An 18,542-nucleotide genomic window follows, 5' to 3' on the forward strand; every position below is an offset into this window, starting at 1 on the left:
CAGTCTTCATCCAAAGAAGGTGATACCAAAGAAGGGATTGGAAGGGAGTCTTCTATAATGAATTCCTTTGGAAAACAAAACTATTAATTCCAACAGGTACTGCTCCCAATTAGAAAAACTGAAAGCGGCATTCAACGTAAAGCATCTGGAATTATTCAACAGAAAACACATACTCTTCTACCAGGATAATGCTAGGCTGAATGTTCCTTTGACAACCAGACAAAAACTGTTACAGCTTGACTGGAAATCTGTATTCATTTACTGTATTCATCAGACATTGTATCTTCAGATTTCCATTTATTTTGTCTTTATACAAATCTCTTAATGGAAAAAAAATTTCAACTCCCTGGAAGACTGTAAAAGGTACCTGGAATAGTTCTTTGCTCAAAAAGATAAAACGTTTTAGGAAGATGGAATAATGAAGTTGTCTGAAAAATGGCAGAAGGTAATGGAACGAATGGTGAATACACTGTTCAATGAAGTTCTTGGTGAAAATGAAAAAATGTGTCTTATTTTTACTTAAAACTGAAGAAAGTTTTTTTTCTTTTTGGCCAACCCAGTAACCTACAACGGAACAGCCTTTAAAATCTGACATATGCTACAACAAGACAAACCCTCCTGAAGACATTAAATGAAATAAGCCAGTCATAAAATGACAAATACTAATGATTCCACTCATATGAAGTACTCAGAGTAATTAAATTCAGAGAGACCAAAGATAGGATGGTAGCTGCCAGGAGCTGAGGGAAAGGATAAATAGGAAGTTAGGTTTAATGGTTACAGAGCTTTAGTTTTGCAAAATGAAAACATTTCTGTGAATGGATCATGATGATTATTTCCAACAATGTGAACATACTTAGTTACTGAACTCTACATTGAGAAATGGTTTTAAAATAGTACATTTTAGGTTATGTATATTTCACCACAATTTAAAAACAGAAATAATGTTTCAGACTATCTTACTGCACTTGGGATTCTCAAGAAGCTGTATCTAAAAGAAAGATGAATATTCTGTGTTCCATGATCCTTAGAGACTGAAGTAAGAGATCAATGAGACACAACTAATGAACACATCTGAAAACAGCCAAGTTTCACACAAATATATGGATTTTATTGACACATGATATTCCCTTACCATAATAAATAGAATGAATCTTAATGGTTAGTTTGGAGTTGAGAAGGCAGTGTATTCTTGATAGGGGTGGTCAGATTTTGTGGTACCATTTTTTCAGAACTGCATCTAAGATGGAAGCAGCATGTGGGCTGGGAATCACACAAGTGTGTGCAACAACATAATACATAGACCCTGGTCAATAGCCCCTCAATATTCCCCCAAGGTTTCCTCCCATCCCAGTTTTAATGTACTGTATTATAAAAACAGCTAGTGCCATAAAAAGTCAACATTTCAAATATAAAAATTCTTTTATACAAATATAATTAATAATATAATCATTCTTAAAATACAGCCATTTATATATGAGTTTGAAACATTATTAAAATAAATATTTCCTAGAGAAAATTTCATTTGCATCACAAAACTATAAAACAGAATATAAAACTAATTCACGATTGACTCTTCAGTGTTCAGTGTGCCCATTATTCCTCCCGCTCAGTATGTACAGCATGAAGTGCACACAGGTAGCCTGAAAACACACATTGCCCTCTCTGTACCTAGATCTTTGAATTTCATGTACATCTACATGGAGTGCCCACAGTCTTTCTGGCTGCACACTCTGTACCTGGAACTTCTGTGTTATGAAGGGTTTTCCTGTACCAATATGCCTTAAAGCATTTTCCCAGCCATCCTTCAGTTCAGACATCTCATAAGTTTGCTACTTTCTGGAAGCAGGACCGTTCACTGCCAAATCAAGGGAGCTATATCTTTGTTCCCTGCATGGGACTGTCAACAGCCCATATCCCAATTAAGGGATGTTTTCTGATTGTCTAAATTATTTGGTTTTGGGTATTGCTGAACGGTACTAAGCCTGATTTCCAGGACTGGGAAGTTCTGTCTCCTGACAGAACTTTGTGTCTCCTGACACTAAGATCTTAGTATCTCCTGACACTTAGATGTTGCATGGTGCATATTTGATGTGCTGTCTTGAGCCTCTCACAGCATTCCATTCTTTGCTTGGAAATAGGACTGTCTGAATCCTTAATAGACAATATAGCTGTGCTTTTAAATATCATGGAGAGAGTAGAGAAGAAGTTATATAAACTGATACAAGCCACTCAAGTTCCAGTTAGCACTACTTAATTGTATCTCTAAATATTTTAATTACAGTTCTTCTCTATGAGTAAGTCTGACTAAACAGTAAGCTGAAGAATTAATCTGGCTGATGTTTATAGCCACGTTTTTAGTGACCACCAAAGGGAAAAGTCTTCAGGGAAGGCTGACTGGCGAACACAAGTGGTAAATCTTCAAGGATTTGAAGTACCTGTCACACAATTTGACCACTGCCAGGAAGCCATGGATACAGACCCACGGGAGTGTCCTTAATTCCTCTTACCCAAATTTTTCCTTCTTTTTTTTTAAAAAAAAAAAAAAATCATTCCCCCTTGTTTTCTGAGGCAGAAACTTTTTCCCTTCAACTCCCATGTGTGAACGTCCCAGGCAAACATTTGTTCTGCTCTCTAAAGCTTTGTTTCTTGCACCTCTTCTTCTGTCTCCTCCTTCAGAGCAGCAATGTTGGACCGAGACCTCTGCCTGCTCGAGTTCCGGTGGGGCAAGAGCTTCAGGCGGTCTGCGGGGCTGATGGCCTGCCGGAAGAGGCTCTTCTCACTCAGCATCCTCTGGATCGAATCATACTGCCGCACCTTGTTCTCCTCTATGACCTAGGGAAGTGGCCATTAGTGAGATCTTGGACAAGGAGGCAGGGCGGGCCACAGTAAGGCAAGAGCGGCACCAGCGCAGAGGAGGAGGAAAGCCAGGAAGAACACAGCATCCAGAGGCTCATGGTTTGAACAGTCGGGGACTGTTCATTTCACTGCTGAGTCCTTTTGCTTTATAGAGCTTCTACCATTTGTGATATTAACTGTAATTTTCTACTTAGAAGCTGAAAGATTTTTTTTTTAATTGGTACGGTACTAAACAATGTGCTTCTTCAGAGAACTTTAGAGGAACTAAGTGGGCTTTGAAAACAAGAATTATTTATGTTAGATCCCTTATGTATTAACCTTAAAAATGAGTGTAAGTTCATTGCACCATCAAGAGTTGGATGTCTTCAACAGTGGATTTAAACCTTAATAATTTGGAGTTGGTCAGGGTATGCCTGAGTTTGGGCTTCCCTGGTGGCTCAGTCAGTAAAGAATTCACCTGCAATTCAGGAGACTGCCCGCTTATACAGGAGACCCAAGGTTTGATCCCTGGGTCAGGAAGATAACCTGGAGAAGGAAATGGCAACCCATTCTAGTATGCTTGCTTGAGAAATTCCATGGACAGAGAAGCCTGGCGGGCTACAGCGCATAGGGTCACAAAGAGTCAGACATGACTTAGGGACTCACACATGCATGAGTTTACTGTGCCTCCTTCACATGTTCAAGCTGAACCTGATCACGGCTGGGCAAGAGATTGCGAGTCAGCCTCCTAATTTATCACTTGAAGCTTAGTAATAATAATGGTAATAACTATCCTTCATTAAGAAAAGCATTTACCTCAAGGAGCCTCAAAATTCTTTATAGAGATGATGCGATATATCATCCCCAGAGTTTCCTTCTGACTAAACGCAAAGGAATTTGTACACATCACTTGAAAGCACAAAGAGAAGGTGGTTGGGAGAGGCACAAAGATGAGCTCCACATAATGGCTAAAAAATGAAATAAACCTTTTGCCAACTGCATTGAAATCATACATCAGATTGCAAGACAATCCAGGCCTAGCCTGGAGCACATCCAAGGGAGATTTAGTTTCTGAAAGCATTGGGACTTAGTCTTTTTTATGACTTAATTCCCAAATAAAAGACTCCGTAAGTATAGATATTCTAATTTGTTAATGTAACTTAGTGATAAGCTGTTATTTTAGATTTGTTGAATTCCAACCTCACCTTGTTGCTCAGATCAAAGTGAGAAACTTGGGCAGGTAGGTATTTTGAGTAAAGCTGGATAGTTGGGTGACATGTGTTATGAGGAAGAGCTTGTACATTACTGTGACTTGCAGGAATGATCACATTGAAGATTGTTATCAAGAATCAAAGGAGAGATGAGATCTAAGGTAAATCATAAACACTCACCAAAAATCGTTGACATTCCAACATTGCTTCTATCCTGTGTTCAGAGAGGATTACTGTGCAATCAGCAAATGCTTGTTTTAGGGTTCTTCGAATGATCTGGTACGTTCTAGAAAAAAAATATACATATAACACCACAGAATATTAATAATCTGTCTCTATCCTTGATAACAGACATATTGTTCTATCAATTTAATTCTTTAAACTACTTCTCTTTTCTTGAATCCTTTTAACATAATGTTGAGAGACAGAGTCAGCTACAATTAAGTTTCCAACCATGGCATAGATTCTAAGTTTTCATAGACAAATAGGACAAATATTTGGGGAAAAAATTCACAAAGTTTGAAAAAAATTTCCCAAATAAATATGTTTTTAACTATGTATAATCACTAGTAGTTCTTTGTTTCGTGCTATAAATATTTCCTATGGTATAAATGGGATAGTAAGGAAAACCATAAGGATTCAATTATACCTGTGTAACTAAATATTTCGCCATGTGATGATAAGGGGGAAGAGTTTGTATGAAATTCTAAAATTACACTTAGAAGAGAAAACACAGCTCTCATACGGGAAATAAGTACCTGTACTCATGTCAAGTAGTAATTTTTCTATTGGGCAATTATTTTATATCTAAAGGGTGGTGGGCTTGCAGACATGACAGCCTGATGGAAATTTGTGTCAATATGAAGTAGGTCTCAATGACTCTTTCTCCTCCCTATATTAGTAAATGACAGAATTCTGAAACTCACATTGGATCCAAATGAGCACTGGGTTCATCAAGCAGCAAGATCTTTGCTTTACCGAGAACAGATCGGGCCAAGCACATCAACTGCTTGTGGCCATGGCTTAGAACACAACCCCCATCCACAAGGACAAAATCGAGCTTTCCAGGAAACTGCTCTATCACAGATCTGAGTCCAACCTGCAGAAAAGAGGAAAGACGCTGTGCTTAGGAGGGATAGTTCACATACTACAGGGTTAAAAACATTTAAGAGGCTGACAATCTGAAAAGACACACAGGAATTCTAAAAGTTTAAATTTCATACCAACTCCCCTCCACCACCACCATTCTTGCTGCTGCTGCTGCTGCTAAGTCACTTCAGTCGTGTCTGACTCTGTGTGACCCCATAGACAGAAGCCCACCAGGCTCCCCCATCCCTGGGATTCTCCAGGCAAGAGCACTGGAGTGGGTTGCCATTTCCTTCTCCAATGTGTGAAAGTGAAGTCGCTCAGTCGTGTCCGACCCTTAGCGACCCCACGGACTGCAGCCTACCAGGCTCCTCCATCCATGGGGTTTTCTAGGCAAGAGTCTTGCTACTTGGCTTTAACTGAACAAAAGACTGTACAATCTGGGCAGTTCTAAATCACTGGTCTACAGAATATTTCAGTTCTGCACTTTGTCTTTCATGAGATTTTCAATGAGTTCCTATTCTGTGCCAGGTCCTGCAATAGGGTTTAAAGAGATGATGACTGGCAAAGTTCAGGGTTTATAAAGACATGCACAGATAAGCAAACATAGTTGAAAACACGATAATATAACAATTGATAAAGAAAAGATAATATACATAGAATGCAGTTACTCTATCCTAACAGACTCTTTTATGCCACCTTTCATTCTCTGCTCTGCCATAATAGAAAATGAAATGTAGCACTAAAAAAATCAACTGGCAAGCCACTGAGGGATGGGATGGGGAGGGATGTGGGAGGGGGGTTCAGGATGGGGAACACATGTACACCCATGGCTGATTCATGTCAATGTATGGCAAAAACCACTACAATATTGTAAAGTAATTAGCCTCCAATTAAAATTAATTAATTAATAAAAAAAACTGACTTTAAGAAAGTGATCAAACTATGAAGTAAAAGTAACTGGATGTAAAATAGTGATATATTGGGAATTCACTAGTGTCCAGTGGTTAGGAAACCAACCTTCTACTGCAGGGGGCATGAGTTCAATCCCTGTTTGGGGAACTAAGATCTTGCAGGCTGCATAGTACAGCCTCCCCCCGCCCCCCCAAAAAAAACTAGTGGTGTATAACTGGAGATTTAAAGGTGCCTAGATATTAGGGTAGAATATAAGAATTCTGTTAGGATCAATGACTTTTTTTTAAGCTAGATAGAAAAGAAAGGTTGAAAGTGCAAATGAGATACAGAAACCCATTCTTTCAAAATAAAACAAAAATGAAATCTTGCCTCGTCATTTCACTTATTCAAATAAATGTGAATTGGCATACATATTTTTTCCAAGTGTTGCTGAGTGTTTGAGAGCTAAAGAGATACATAAATTATTATATCCTGTCCTTGGGAAGTCTGAGATTTAGTATTGGGAGATGAGATGTGCTCCCACCTACCTATAATATAGGCAGAAAGAGATAATGGCCTAAGACAGACTCTCATGAGTTCAGTGATGAAGTCAGAGATGGCCCACATCACCATGTTTGTTCAGTAAATATTAACTGTGTGCCCATGATATGTATTGTAGACAATATTCCTTGACTGGATTTCTCATTAAAGCAGCCTCACTCTGTGAGAATTCATCAATGTTTGAAAAGTTTCTGAGATGGCAGAGAATGTAAACACATTAATTAGACAAAGGGGACTACTCTGAGGCATTCTGAAAGACTCAAACATAAAGCTAATTTGGGATCTGAATAGCTGAGAATGTGAATGAGGGCTCTTGAGTGAGGAGCTGGAGAACTTGTGTTTTTTCTCTCTTCAGCTTGCGCTTTTCATTGGCTTCAGCCTGTGAACCTGCTACATCTCTCCCTTCTTAGAACAAAAACAAACCCCTCACTTGCCTCCAGCTTTTCCTTTAGCTGTTATTTAATATTTACCCTTTTGTCATCTAGAAATCTTAAACAATGAGTGCGCATCTATTGTCTCTACTGCCTGAGACCACAGAACATTTTTTCCCCTTCTTCAAACAACTAATCCTTGGCTTATGAGAAACCACACCCTCTACAACCATTTCTTCCTATTATCATGTGTAGGTAACTCTCTCTCTTCCTGTCCCATGAATATTAGTTTTCCTCATTGCCAGCTCTCCAAATACTTCTGAGATCTCATTCATTCTTAAGGTCTCGACTACCACTGATAAACGAATGATTTTTCACCTTTATCTCCAGCCCCAGGCCTCTTTCAAATACTTTTTAATCTTATTCATTCTCACTAACCCCAAACTGAATAACAACTGAATCCAGGCCATTATTATCTCTTAAACTTCATAGTATAGATCTCAAGTTGACTTGTCACCCTAAAACCCCACAAGAACCCTTCTAAAATAGAGGTTTGACTCTACCCTTCCTCTGTTTTAAAACCTACAGTGGCTGTTCTGACAGAATAACTGAACTCTCTCACATGGCAGATAAGGCACTCAGAACCCAGCCCACTCTACCTTTACTTCCAGTAGCACTGAACACAGAGCTTATAGCTCCCTCTACACCTTGACCTTCTCAGGTCTGTGCCATAGCTTAGCAAGGAGTACCCTGGTGGCTCAGAGGTTAAAGCATCTGCCTCTAATGCGGGAGACCCGGGTTCGATCCCTGGGTCGGGAAGATCCCCTGGAGAAGGAAACGGTAACCCACTCCAGTATTCTTGCCTGGAGAATCCCATGGACGGAGAAGCCTGGTAGGCTACAGTCCATGGGGTCGCAAAGAGTCGGACACGACTGAGTGACAGAACAGAACAGAACCCTTCCAAATACTCCTGTATCAGCTTCTAGGTCAGTCAGGCACACAGTCCCAGAAGCATGGGTGCGAGTTCGCTTGTCACACTGTCAGCTTCCTGAGCATAAAGTCGTGTGCTCAGTGCCCTTGCTGGACTCACCGCCAGCCTCAACACATCCATCCATTTGTTCAGCAAATGTGCACTGAGCCCCTAGAATGCTGACCAAACAAGACAAACACGGCTTTGATGAATGATTCTAAAACATCCAAACTTAAGGAAGAATGACAAATGGTAAATGGTGCTAGGTTTAGCTCTGCCAATATAGACCATGACTTAAGACCAGTCACTTCATCTGCATACCTCTGTTTTCTCATTTTTAAAATTCTATAAAGCTTCTTTTTAAAAAGTGTAAAATAAGGAGTTTTTTAACACTATAAGTCAATATATCCTTCAGATTATTCAGAAATATTGGGGAATTTTTTAAAAGTAAAATTAAGCATCAAGAAAAATACTGATCAAATACTAGAGCTTGGAAGTAACACACAAGTAGCTTTCAGTCTGCACTCCACCACTCCTTTGCTGATGATGTCAAGAGTGTTACTGGAAGTCTCACCTAGCTCACTGGGAAAATATGGAGAAAATAATAGGATAGACTATAATGGGGATTAAATGAGATAATTTGTGGAAAGATCTTGCCACAGAGTGTAGCACAGGGTAAGCACCTAATCCAACCTAACTATTAGTATTGTTAGAACCTGGGGAATTCCGAGTCATGGGTCTGGTCACTGAAACACTTCACAGGCATGACAGCATGATTTGTAAGATTTCCCCTTTGTAAGTTACCGTAGAAAGCAAGTTAGCAGGAAGCATTACAATACTAATGATTTACATCATGCCCCTAGTAACAGGGTTAGGATTTTGCTAAGAATGTTTCACAGTATGTAGTCTCCCTTTTTAGATTCACACCACTCATACACTCATCTATTAAGCCCATACTGGGAAAGCTACTTTAGTGAGTTATACTCTGTACTTTTCTGTGATAAAGAGCTGAACAGAAGTTTGTAGTTTTTACCCAAATGGAACTTCTTAACACAGTAAACAAGTACCTAAATATATAGCACTGTTAATATTTAGAGAACAAAACTATGCAATGAGTGACGGAAAGGCAGGCCAATCTAGGGTGCACTTTGCCACATTTCTATTTCACTGTTTAACTCCCTACCAAGTATAGTAAAAATCTTTTAAAACCATATTCACTAGAGAAAGGTGAACATAAGTTAGTAAAACTTTAAATTTGAAGTCAGTGAATATTTAACTTATTAATTACCTATTTTCTGCCTGATATGGTGATAGGCTTTACAGAGAAAATAGGAAGCAAGACAGACTAGTAATTAGTTTTGAAAAGATACAAAGCTCTTATTACCAACTCCACGTGCCAATAACAATGACTTAAATTAACCTCGTGATTTTTTTTTTTTTGGTGCTTAGTAATAGATTCCTTAATAGACTCTTAATGGAAGTTTATTAAATTCTAGGTACTATGGAAGACCTGGGAATTCAAAGATGAATAACACCAGGCTCTGCCTTGAAGGAACTCATGGTTCAGATGGGGAGAAAACTAACAAGTGGGAAATTACTGCTCAAAGAGAAAAGTGCTATTGTAAAAAAAAAAAAAAAAAGACTGAAAGGGAACTTGCTACAGAAATCATATAATTTAGTGATCTTTAACAGCAGAATTCTTTAAAAATAAATAACTATACTTACATACATGCATATGCACATATATAAGTGTGTGTGTGTGTATATACATTCTATGTTATCTGCACTATTGCCACAAACCATTTTTCAATAGATTAAAAACAAATATAAACTTTAGCTTAGTCTGTCCAAACTAAGGTGAATTTTAAATATATGGAATCTCAACATTTCTAATTATTTTCATTCCAACTTAGTATTGCAAATAACTTAAAGCATCCACAGTTTGTGGATATAAAGAACTTTAGGAAAAAAGCATTTGCCAGCTTTTTGTGGTTGAAGTAATAAATCATACATACTTCCAAACTGCTATTTACACAGAACAAATTTTATTTTGTGATATATCAAACTAAAAAATGTGTTATAGTCTGAAAAGGAACAGACATTTTCTTCTAAGTATTGATTTTTTCAACTGTTGCACTCTGAAATGTTATTATAGAGCAAGAGTTTGTTCTTGTGACAAGGAAACATGAAAAAGAAAAAAAATAAGGAAAGTGAAGCGTAGTTGGACTGGGAAGTCCATTGGAAGGTAGTTACAAAGATAGACTCTGTCAACTCCTTCAGACACTTCTTTTGCTACTCTACAGGTTTTCCAGGACAAACTTTCAACTTAAAAGGCCACTATTTCTGCTATTTAGCTTGCTCTCTAAAATAGCTTACCTGACTATAGATGTGTAAAGAAAGAAACTATTTTAGAAGCAATCTAAGGAGCAAACAATTACCAAAAAGTCTCCATCCCAAAACCATTCTATCAGTTTGGATAACACTGAGTAACACTGAGACTGTGGTGAAGGAGCTTGAGATGAGACAATATCAGGGCACCTCACTGTGGGGAGAGTCTGTGAACCAGAAACCGAGGGAGGGAGCTGCACCCGCCACCCATCCCAGCCAAGCCCCAGAAGGCAAACAGTGACACCCGTGTGGATCACAAGGCTGCCTTCACGACACACTACACATGAGCAATTTATTTTTTTCATTTAAATAAACGAATCAAATCTTTCATTCATTCAGGCAGTCCATATTTACTGAACACCATCCACATGCCCCACACTGCTCCAGGCACTGGAAACACCACAGAGACTCATCCCTGCCCTCGAGGAACTTACAAGCATGTGGGGGAAGTGGACAAGTTAAGAGGCGAATCTCTCTCTCATGTGGAGAAAGCTGTGACAGGCATGGAGGTACAGGAGACACCCAGGAGGGGCTCCTCATACCTGGAGCATTAGGGCAGGTTTCTGGGAAGAAGTGAGGTGTAAGTAGAGGCCTGAATGATGAGGAGGGGCAGGTAGTGAAGGGCTAGCAGGGTGTCCCAGCCACAGAGCATGTGAAAAAGCCTCTGCAGAACAGACAGCACAAGGTGCCTTAGAGGAACCAAATAAATTCAGTGTAGCTGGATCCTGGTAAGCAGGGGCGTTGGGGGTGGGGGAGAAGTTTAGAGACAGGCAGAGACAAAATCACATCAACTATGAGCAGTGTGGACTTTGCCTAAAAGGCAATAAGGAGCCATAAGAAGGGGAGAAACAAGCAATCAGATGCAAGGCTGCAAAGGGCAGAATGAACTGTAAGGAGCCAGTAAGAGAGAAACTGGAAAGGGGTCTATTTCAAAAACCCACACAAGAATTAGGAGCGGTGTGAGACGGGGACAGAGAAAAGTGAATATACTCTAGATATTTGCAGGAAACTCCGTTGACAGAACTTAATAGGTAGAGACAGGTGGAGAAATTGGGAGTCAAGGATGAGCCCCAGGTCTTGGCTTTGGGCAACAAGAAGCTGGTGATGCCATTCACCGAGACCGGAAATGCAGGACAACTGTGTGAGTGGTGCAGCTAAGAAACTCACTTATGGACATAAGATGCCTGTCCACGCTGAAACATCAGCGAGGGAGCTCTGGGAACAGGCAGATTTAGGAGTCAGCAGCACAGAGGAATTAGTTAGAGCTATGAAGATGCCTGATAGTTTTCAGGAAGAGTAAGTAAAGTAAGACAACAAATAGGATTCTGTCAAACAGCAACATATAAAAGATGACCAGGTAAAGACCACATGAAAACATGACTATAATAGCTAATGTTCACTGACTGTTACTTGCCAGGCCCTAGGCTGGACCTCTTATACATACTGGCCTGAAAATTTATAGCAACCCTACCAATTTATTAGTCCACAATATTAGGGGTCGGAGAAGGCAATGGCAAGCCACTCCAGTACTCTTGCCTGAAAAATCCCATGGATGGAGGAGCCTGGTAGGCTGCAGTCCATGGGGTTGCTAGGGGTCGGACACGACTGAGCGACTTCACTTTCACTTTTCACTTTCACACATTGGAGAAGGAAATGGCAACCCACTCCAGTGTTCTTGCCTGGAGAATCCCAGGGACAGGGGAGCCTGGTGGACTTCCATCTATGGGGTCACACAGAGTCGGACACAACTGAAGTGACTTAGCAGCAGTAGCAATGTTAGGGGTCTACTTTTTTTTTCCTCCCTCAAGATTCAGCCTCCTTTGAAATTCTCTTGGTCTACACAGCTGGTAGTCAGGGCTCCTAGGTAGAAGCTATCTGGTCTTCAGTGGTTTAGGGGTGGGGAATTTAGACTTTCATAGTTTCAGGTCATAGACAAAAACTCTTTCTCTCCCTTGGACTTGCTTTAAATTCATCCATCAAACGATAAGCCGTTCAATGCCAGGATGAAGGTCTGGGCCTAGGGCACAAAGGGTAAAAGAGCTGCTTTGGCCACCAGTTTTGCTCCCAAGTCTTAGAGCTTGTAACTAGGCATGTTCCTCATGGCTTCACATGATCCAGTTCAGAAGTGCAAAGGTTCCACACTGGAGTGTAGGGCCAAATCCAAGGTAGGAATAGAGTATTTCTTGGCCTGACATTGTCTTCATGAGTTCTTTTGATTTCCCTTTCAGGGAAAGGGGAATTACAAAGAAGGTGCTCTTGGGATAAGATTCAAGTGTTTAAATCTCTGCTGTAACTCAGTCCATTTCCCTCTAGAGAAACAAGTCACACTAAGGTCACAGAGAGGACCAGATGAGATGACATTCAATCTCAGTCTTCCCTGGCCAGTCCTGGTTGACATCTTTCGTCCCAGTCTCCTGTCCAGGTAAGTAATGGTCACATCCCCAAGTGGTCCTATTTGGGCAAAGCATAGGATCAACCACATAGGATTAAACTTAGACCCCATAACTTTTAAGCCAATATATTTTCTGCTTCTCTGGGCTTTTGCTGCTTTGTCTGTACTCTATTTTCAGGCTACTTCAACAAAAATTCATCATTTCTCCTCAAATATATGACATTAATACAAGGACAGCAGCAGCAACTTTATGAACAGCAAATTATTTTAAAAATATATACCTAAATATGAGCTGATCAAATAAAAAATCTAAACAGGTAAAATTTCTGCATTATACTGGCATTTAAAATCTTAACCATGTCTTCAAAAACTTTATTTTTATGACCCTGATTTCCTGTAAATTTTATTGTGACTTGGCAATACTTGCAGATTTTATAAAGTCTTCTGTCTTCCTTTCAAAGTTTCTCTCCCACCACATTGTGTTCCTATAGTTCATTCTCTGAAGTCACATCAAAGACCTTAAAATGTGTCACTTGCAATTTAGTTAATGTTTCCTTTAAAGCCCGTTTGTTCAGTAATAAGGAAACTTTGATAATGAAGACGGTTAATCTAAGTGCATTTTATTAGGGGCATGTTAAGGTTAGATATTCAATAAGTAAGTGTTTAAACTCATGGGCATTTCAAAGCTCCTGGCAAGATCCAATCTGAAGGGAGGCAGACAAGGAAAGAAAATTTGGAATAAAAAGATTTCCAAATATGCTGGAAACAGTGGGATAAAGTTGTTCCCTAAGAAGGCCTTTCATCTAGCGTTCTTAAGTCCCATAACTGTAGTTGGGCACCATTCAGATCTTTGGACATAAACCTCAAGTTTAATAAACTAGAACAACTTATCTTCTCCTTTCTTATATACGATGCCTGTATTTCAGAAATTATTAGTTAACAGCTAGAGTGTCTATCAAGCAAACCAAGATTTCCACTCAAGCTCTTCACCAACTCTAAATTCCTCCATATAATACCTTCAAGTATAATGAACCACTTGTTCCTTATAAACAGGCTGTTATTTCATTATGATACAGGTTGTTATTTAGGAATTTAGATTTCATTTCAAACCATGTACTTCCTATGGTGTACTAATGACCTCACAGAATACAGCATGCCACATCTAGGTCATTTAGTATCATATTTTGCATGGAGATGCTCATGACCAACGCTACCGCTGGCAGTTGACTCCTGGTGACTTTCAGAGAAGACTGCAGCCACCTGTAGCTCCTCTAAAATGATCACCGCCCTTTTGCTAAACCTGTGCTTCCCGAGAAGAGTATCACATCAAAGCAAAGCTGTGTTCTTGTTCTGGGAAACCTTCAGAAGCCAGACGGGGAATAGATGAGAAGGTACGGACAGAAGCGTCTCTGGACTGTGAATAACCCCGGTGTGCTGTAGGTGTCTCGGAGAAGGCAATGGCAAGCCACTCCAGTACTCTTGCCTAGAAAATCCCATGGATGGAGGAGCCTGGTAGGCTGCAGTCCGTGGGGTCGCTAAGGGTCGGACGCGACTGAGCGACTTCACTTTTCACTTTCACACATTGGAGAAGGAAATGGCAACCCACTCCAGTGTGCTTGCCTGGAGAATCCCAGGGACGGGGGAGCCTGGTGGGCTTCCGTCTATGGGGTCACACGGAGTCGGACACGACTGAAGTGACGCAGCAGCAGCAGCAGCAGCTGTAGGTGTCTAGGTCTCTCCTAGTTCATGTCTCAGTGATGCACATTCTGGAGGAAGGCCAAAGTGATGCTGGCCCTGGAGCCTGACTGGCCACTGAGGAAAAGTCTAATTCAAAGAGTTGGGTGCTCCAGGAGTATTAGAGTTTCCCATTTTAAATTTATACACACACGTGTACCGACATGCACAAAGGTAAGTATACAGAATGATCTTAGCTATGATAACCAATCTTGTGTGTATATGAGCAACCCTTTCCAAAATCATTTCAGTTAGCATCCTTACCTCATCTGCAACTTTCCATATTTCTTGATCACTCCACTGTCCATAGGGATCCAAGTTTTTTCTAAATGTTCCAGAAAAGATAAATACTTTCTATAATAACAACAAAAAAAGAGGAAAACATGAATAACCTAAACATCTTTGTATATTTCCCTTATTTTATTGTGAAATATCCCTAACAGAAAAAATATTTTAAAATAAAATAATAAAACATCCATGCACTTACCACGCAGTTTTAATTTGTAAAATTTTTATATTTGCTTGGTATCTTTTTTAAAGAAATAAAATATTAACAGCCAGATCTGAAATCCCTTGTGAATACTTATCTAACTTCTATGTCCTTAGGATAAAGAAATTGAGATCATTTTAAGCTGTGGGAAATTAAAATTTTTTATTCAGAGCAATATTATTATAAGCAAATATAATATAAAGTTAAAAATTATGCTTATGAGGATTTCCCTGGTGGTTCAGTGGTTAAGACTCCGTATTTCCACAGCAGAGGATATGAGTCTCATTACTGGTCAGGGATGTTCCACATACTGTGCAGTGTGGCCAAAAAAAAATTATGCTTATGAGTTATAATGAAGTTGTTAGAACAAAGTTCTTATTTGGCTCCGGTATTTTCCTTGGATTTCTTTCATAATCCTAGCCTCCTAAGGGACTTTGGAACTGTATTAATTTACAGACACTCAAACACATATGTTCATATGGTCTATAAACCAAGGTACACGTGTACCTAGACAGGCACAGGAAAGAGTTATAACTTAGAATTCAGTGAAAGAATGACAGTCAAATATTCGTGTATCTGACTGCATGTCACAGAGGGAAAGGGGGCAGATGAGATGGATCGTGCTGAGGTGGCAAACTGGCAATCTAATTTCCTGTTAAGGAACACCGCACAGCTATCACCCTTGCTTGCTACATCACCGTCTACTTAAGTCTGCCTATATGAATAAAAAAAAATTAAGAAAATCACTGCCTCATTGGGAAATGCAACAACAATAATAATATTTAGGTCTCTCTCTGTATATATGGGTGAACTGAAAAATAATTTTGATATTAACATTCAGAAAATTTTTTTCTTTACCTTTTTTCTTTTGCCCTTGGTTAATAACACAGTCAGGAGAACTGCTAACTAAATTTTTGAATATTTAATTTTCACTAGCTGCCTTAGACTGAGAGAGAATGCTCAGCACCCATCTGATCTGTGAGGAACTACAGAAGGTAAGCTGGCCCCAGATGAATGGTGTCTGTGCCTTGCCATGACAGTCAAGTTCAAGGATAGTCCTATTTGAGACCTCCTACCCTGGGGCATAATTTATGGCATAAGGAATAAGATTGTTGCCAAATAGCTCAGGATCCCTCTGCAGAAGGCAACAAGATTATGCTGGTATTTCTTAATTTGCATCAAATCAGTTCCTAAGGGATGCTTCCACTGCTTTACAGAAGTGAGCGTAAGAGACAATATATGACTCATGAGCTCATAAGAGGTGATGGATATATTTTTGTACATCCTCCTCCAAGCTCTCAAATGAAAGTAATGTCCAAATAAGCTAAAGAGAACAGACAATGTATGCTATTGAGAGATTCTGATAAAGTAAAGAGAATTAAATAAGAAGTGGCTCTGAGAATGCCAGTCAATTTATTACTGAAGCAATCAGGTTTATTTAGTATCTAAAGTTCAAAGGCTTGCCAATGGAATTTTGCATTTACTGTCTTTCACATACTTTCTTTTAATGTTTTCTTCATATGAAAATTTCTAGCATTATTGAGAAAGATGTGAAATAACAACTGTAAGGGTTTACGAAGTATCAGACAATGGATCACTTCACTAAAGTTATCTCTACCAGGAACTCAGAGGCTACAACAGAGTCTATGGCCAGCTTACTACGGGCCAGATAAGACTCTTTAAATGTGTTGTCTCTTTTAATCTTCATATAAATTTAATGAGACAGATCTTATTGATGTTCATGAATAAATCACAGTTGGGAGAAGTTAAGTGACTTGCCCAAGGTTACTGAGCTAGTAGTTGCAGAGTTGGAATTCAAACCTTTAGAGTGCTCCTCAAATTCATAGCAAAACTCCTCAAGTCCTGGGCAGACCATTTTTGATTCCTGGTCTGGAGCTTAGGAAAGATTAAAAGTTGTGCAGAAGAAGCCCAGTGGGTCCATAAAGAGCCCATTAGCACTCAGCAGCACAGTTGTCAATTCAAGCACTGCTATCTGTCCCTCAAACCACAGGCTCAGTACCTACACTGTGAATTGAGAGTTTAGCTTTCTCTTCCTATGCAGGACCTGATTCAAAGGCTTTTATTTGGGCTATAGTGTCCTTGTAACTTTCACAGGGACATATGTATCCAATGGAACAGCACAATATGAAATTTTACTTTGGCTAAATGGAAAAATGCCAACATTCTGGAGGACCACAGGTAGAGGCTGACGGTATTATAACATCAAAGCAAACACAGAAGTTTGTTAAATGCAAGGTGCCTTGTGCAGATGCTGTGACAATGCAGTTCTTACCCAGCAAGTGTACCTATGAACAAGAACCCAATCTTTTTAAGTTTCAGTGTTACTGTAAAATGGGGAAGATGTCACATTTTTTGATTTTCTAAAATCTACTCTACCTCTGGGCTTTTTCATTTTGACAGATAGTACCTTTATTTTGAAAATGAAAGTCACTCATTCATGTCTGACTCTTTGTGAACCCATGGACTGTAGAACAGTGATCAATGCAAAGAAATAGAGGAAAACAATAGAATGGGAAAGACTAGAGATCTCTTCAAGAAAATTAGACATACCAAGGGAACATATCATGCAAAGATGGGCACAATAAAGGACAGAAATGGTAGGGACCTAACAGAAGCAGAAGATATTAAGAAGAGGTGGCAAGAATACACAGAAGAACTGTACAAAAAAGATCTTCACGACCCAGATAATCACGATGGTGTGATCACTCAACTAGAGCCAGACATCCTTGAATGTGAAGTCAAGTTGGCCTTGCTGCTGCTGCTGCTGCTAAGTCACTTCAGTCGTGGCCGACTCTGTGCGACCCCATAGATGGCAGCCAACCAGGCTCCCCCATCCCTGGGATTCTCCAGGCAGGAACACTGGAGTGGGTTGCCATTTCCTTCTCCAATGCATGAAAGTGAAAAGTGAAAGTGAAGTCGCTCAGTCGTGTCTGACCCTTAGCGACCCCACAGACTGCAGCCTACCAGGCTCCTCCATCCATGGCATTTTCCAGGCAAGAGTACTGGAGTGGGGTGCCACTGCCTTCTCCCAAGCTGGCCTTAGGAAGCATCAATATGAACAAAGCTAGTGGAGGTGATGGAATTCCAATTGAGCTAGTTCAAATCCTGAAAGATGATGCTGTGAAAGTGCTGTACTCAATATGCCAGCAAATTTGGAAAATTCATCAGTGGCCACAGGACTGGAAAAGGTCAGTTTTCATTCCAATCCCAATGATAAGCAATGCCAAAGAATGTTCAAACTACTGCACAATTGCTGTTATTTCACACGCTAGCAAAGTAATGGGAAAATTACTCCAAGTAATAGCAAAATTCTCCAAGCCAGGCTTCAACAATACGTGAACCATGAACTTCAAGATGTTCAAGCTGGATTTAGAAAAGGCAGAGGAAACAGAGATCAAATTGCCAACATCCACTGGATCATCCAAAAGCAAGAGTTCCAGAAAAACATCTACTTCTCCTTTATTGACTATGCCAAAGCCTTTGACTGTGTGGATCACAACAAACTGTGGAAAATTCTGAAAGAGATGGGAATACCAGACCACCTGACCTGCCTCTTGGGAAACCTGTATGCAGGTCAGGAAGCAAC

At 39.8% G+C, this 18,542-nt stretch overlaps 1 protein-coding gene across 1 annotated transcript in view; it reads right to left on the reverse strand.

Moving 5' to 3' along the window:
* Nucleotides 1-1,089: 1,089 nt before the first annotated feature.
* The window catches only part of CFTR (CF transmembrane conductance regulator), a 207,158-nt gene continuing 189,705 nt past the window's right edge, over nucleotides 1,090-18,542 (reverse strand). The window contains exons 24-27 of the mRNA XM_055420807.2: nucleotides 14,710-14,799; nucleotides 4,976-5,148; nucleotides 4,230-4,335; nucleotides 1,090-2,835 (exon numbers count right to left, since the gene is read on the reverse strand). Of these exons, the coding sequence (XP_055276782.2) occupies nucleotides 2,635-2,835; nucleotides 4,230-4,335; nucleotides 4,976-5,148; nucleotides 14,710-14,799 (570 nt within the window). The 3' untranslated portion in view covers nucleotides 1,090-2,634. The remainder of the gene's footprint in view (nucleotides 2,836-4,229; nucleotides 4,336-4,975; nucleotides 5,149-14,709; nucleotides 14,800-18,542) is intronic.

The sequence above is a fragment of the Moschus berezovskii genome, chromosome 3 (genome assembly GCF_049115385.1).
Source record: "Moschus berezovskii isolate FMDL1 chromosome 3, NW_MosBer_1.0, whole genome shotgun sequence".
NCBI lineage: Eukaryota > Metazoa > Chordata > Mammalia > Artiodactyla > Moschidae > Moschus > Moschus berezovskii.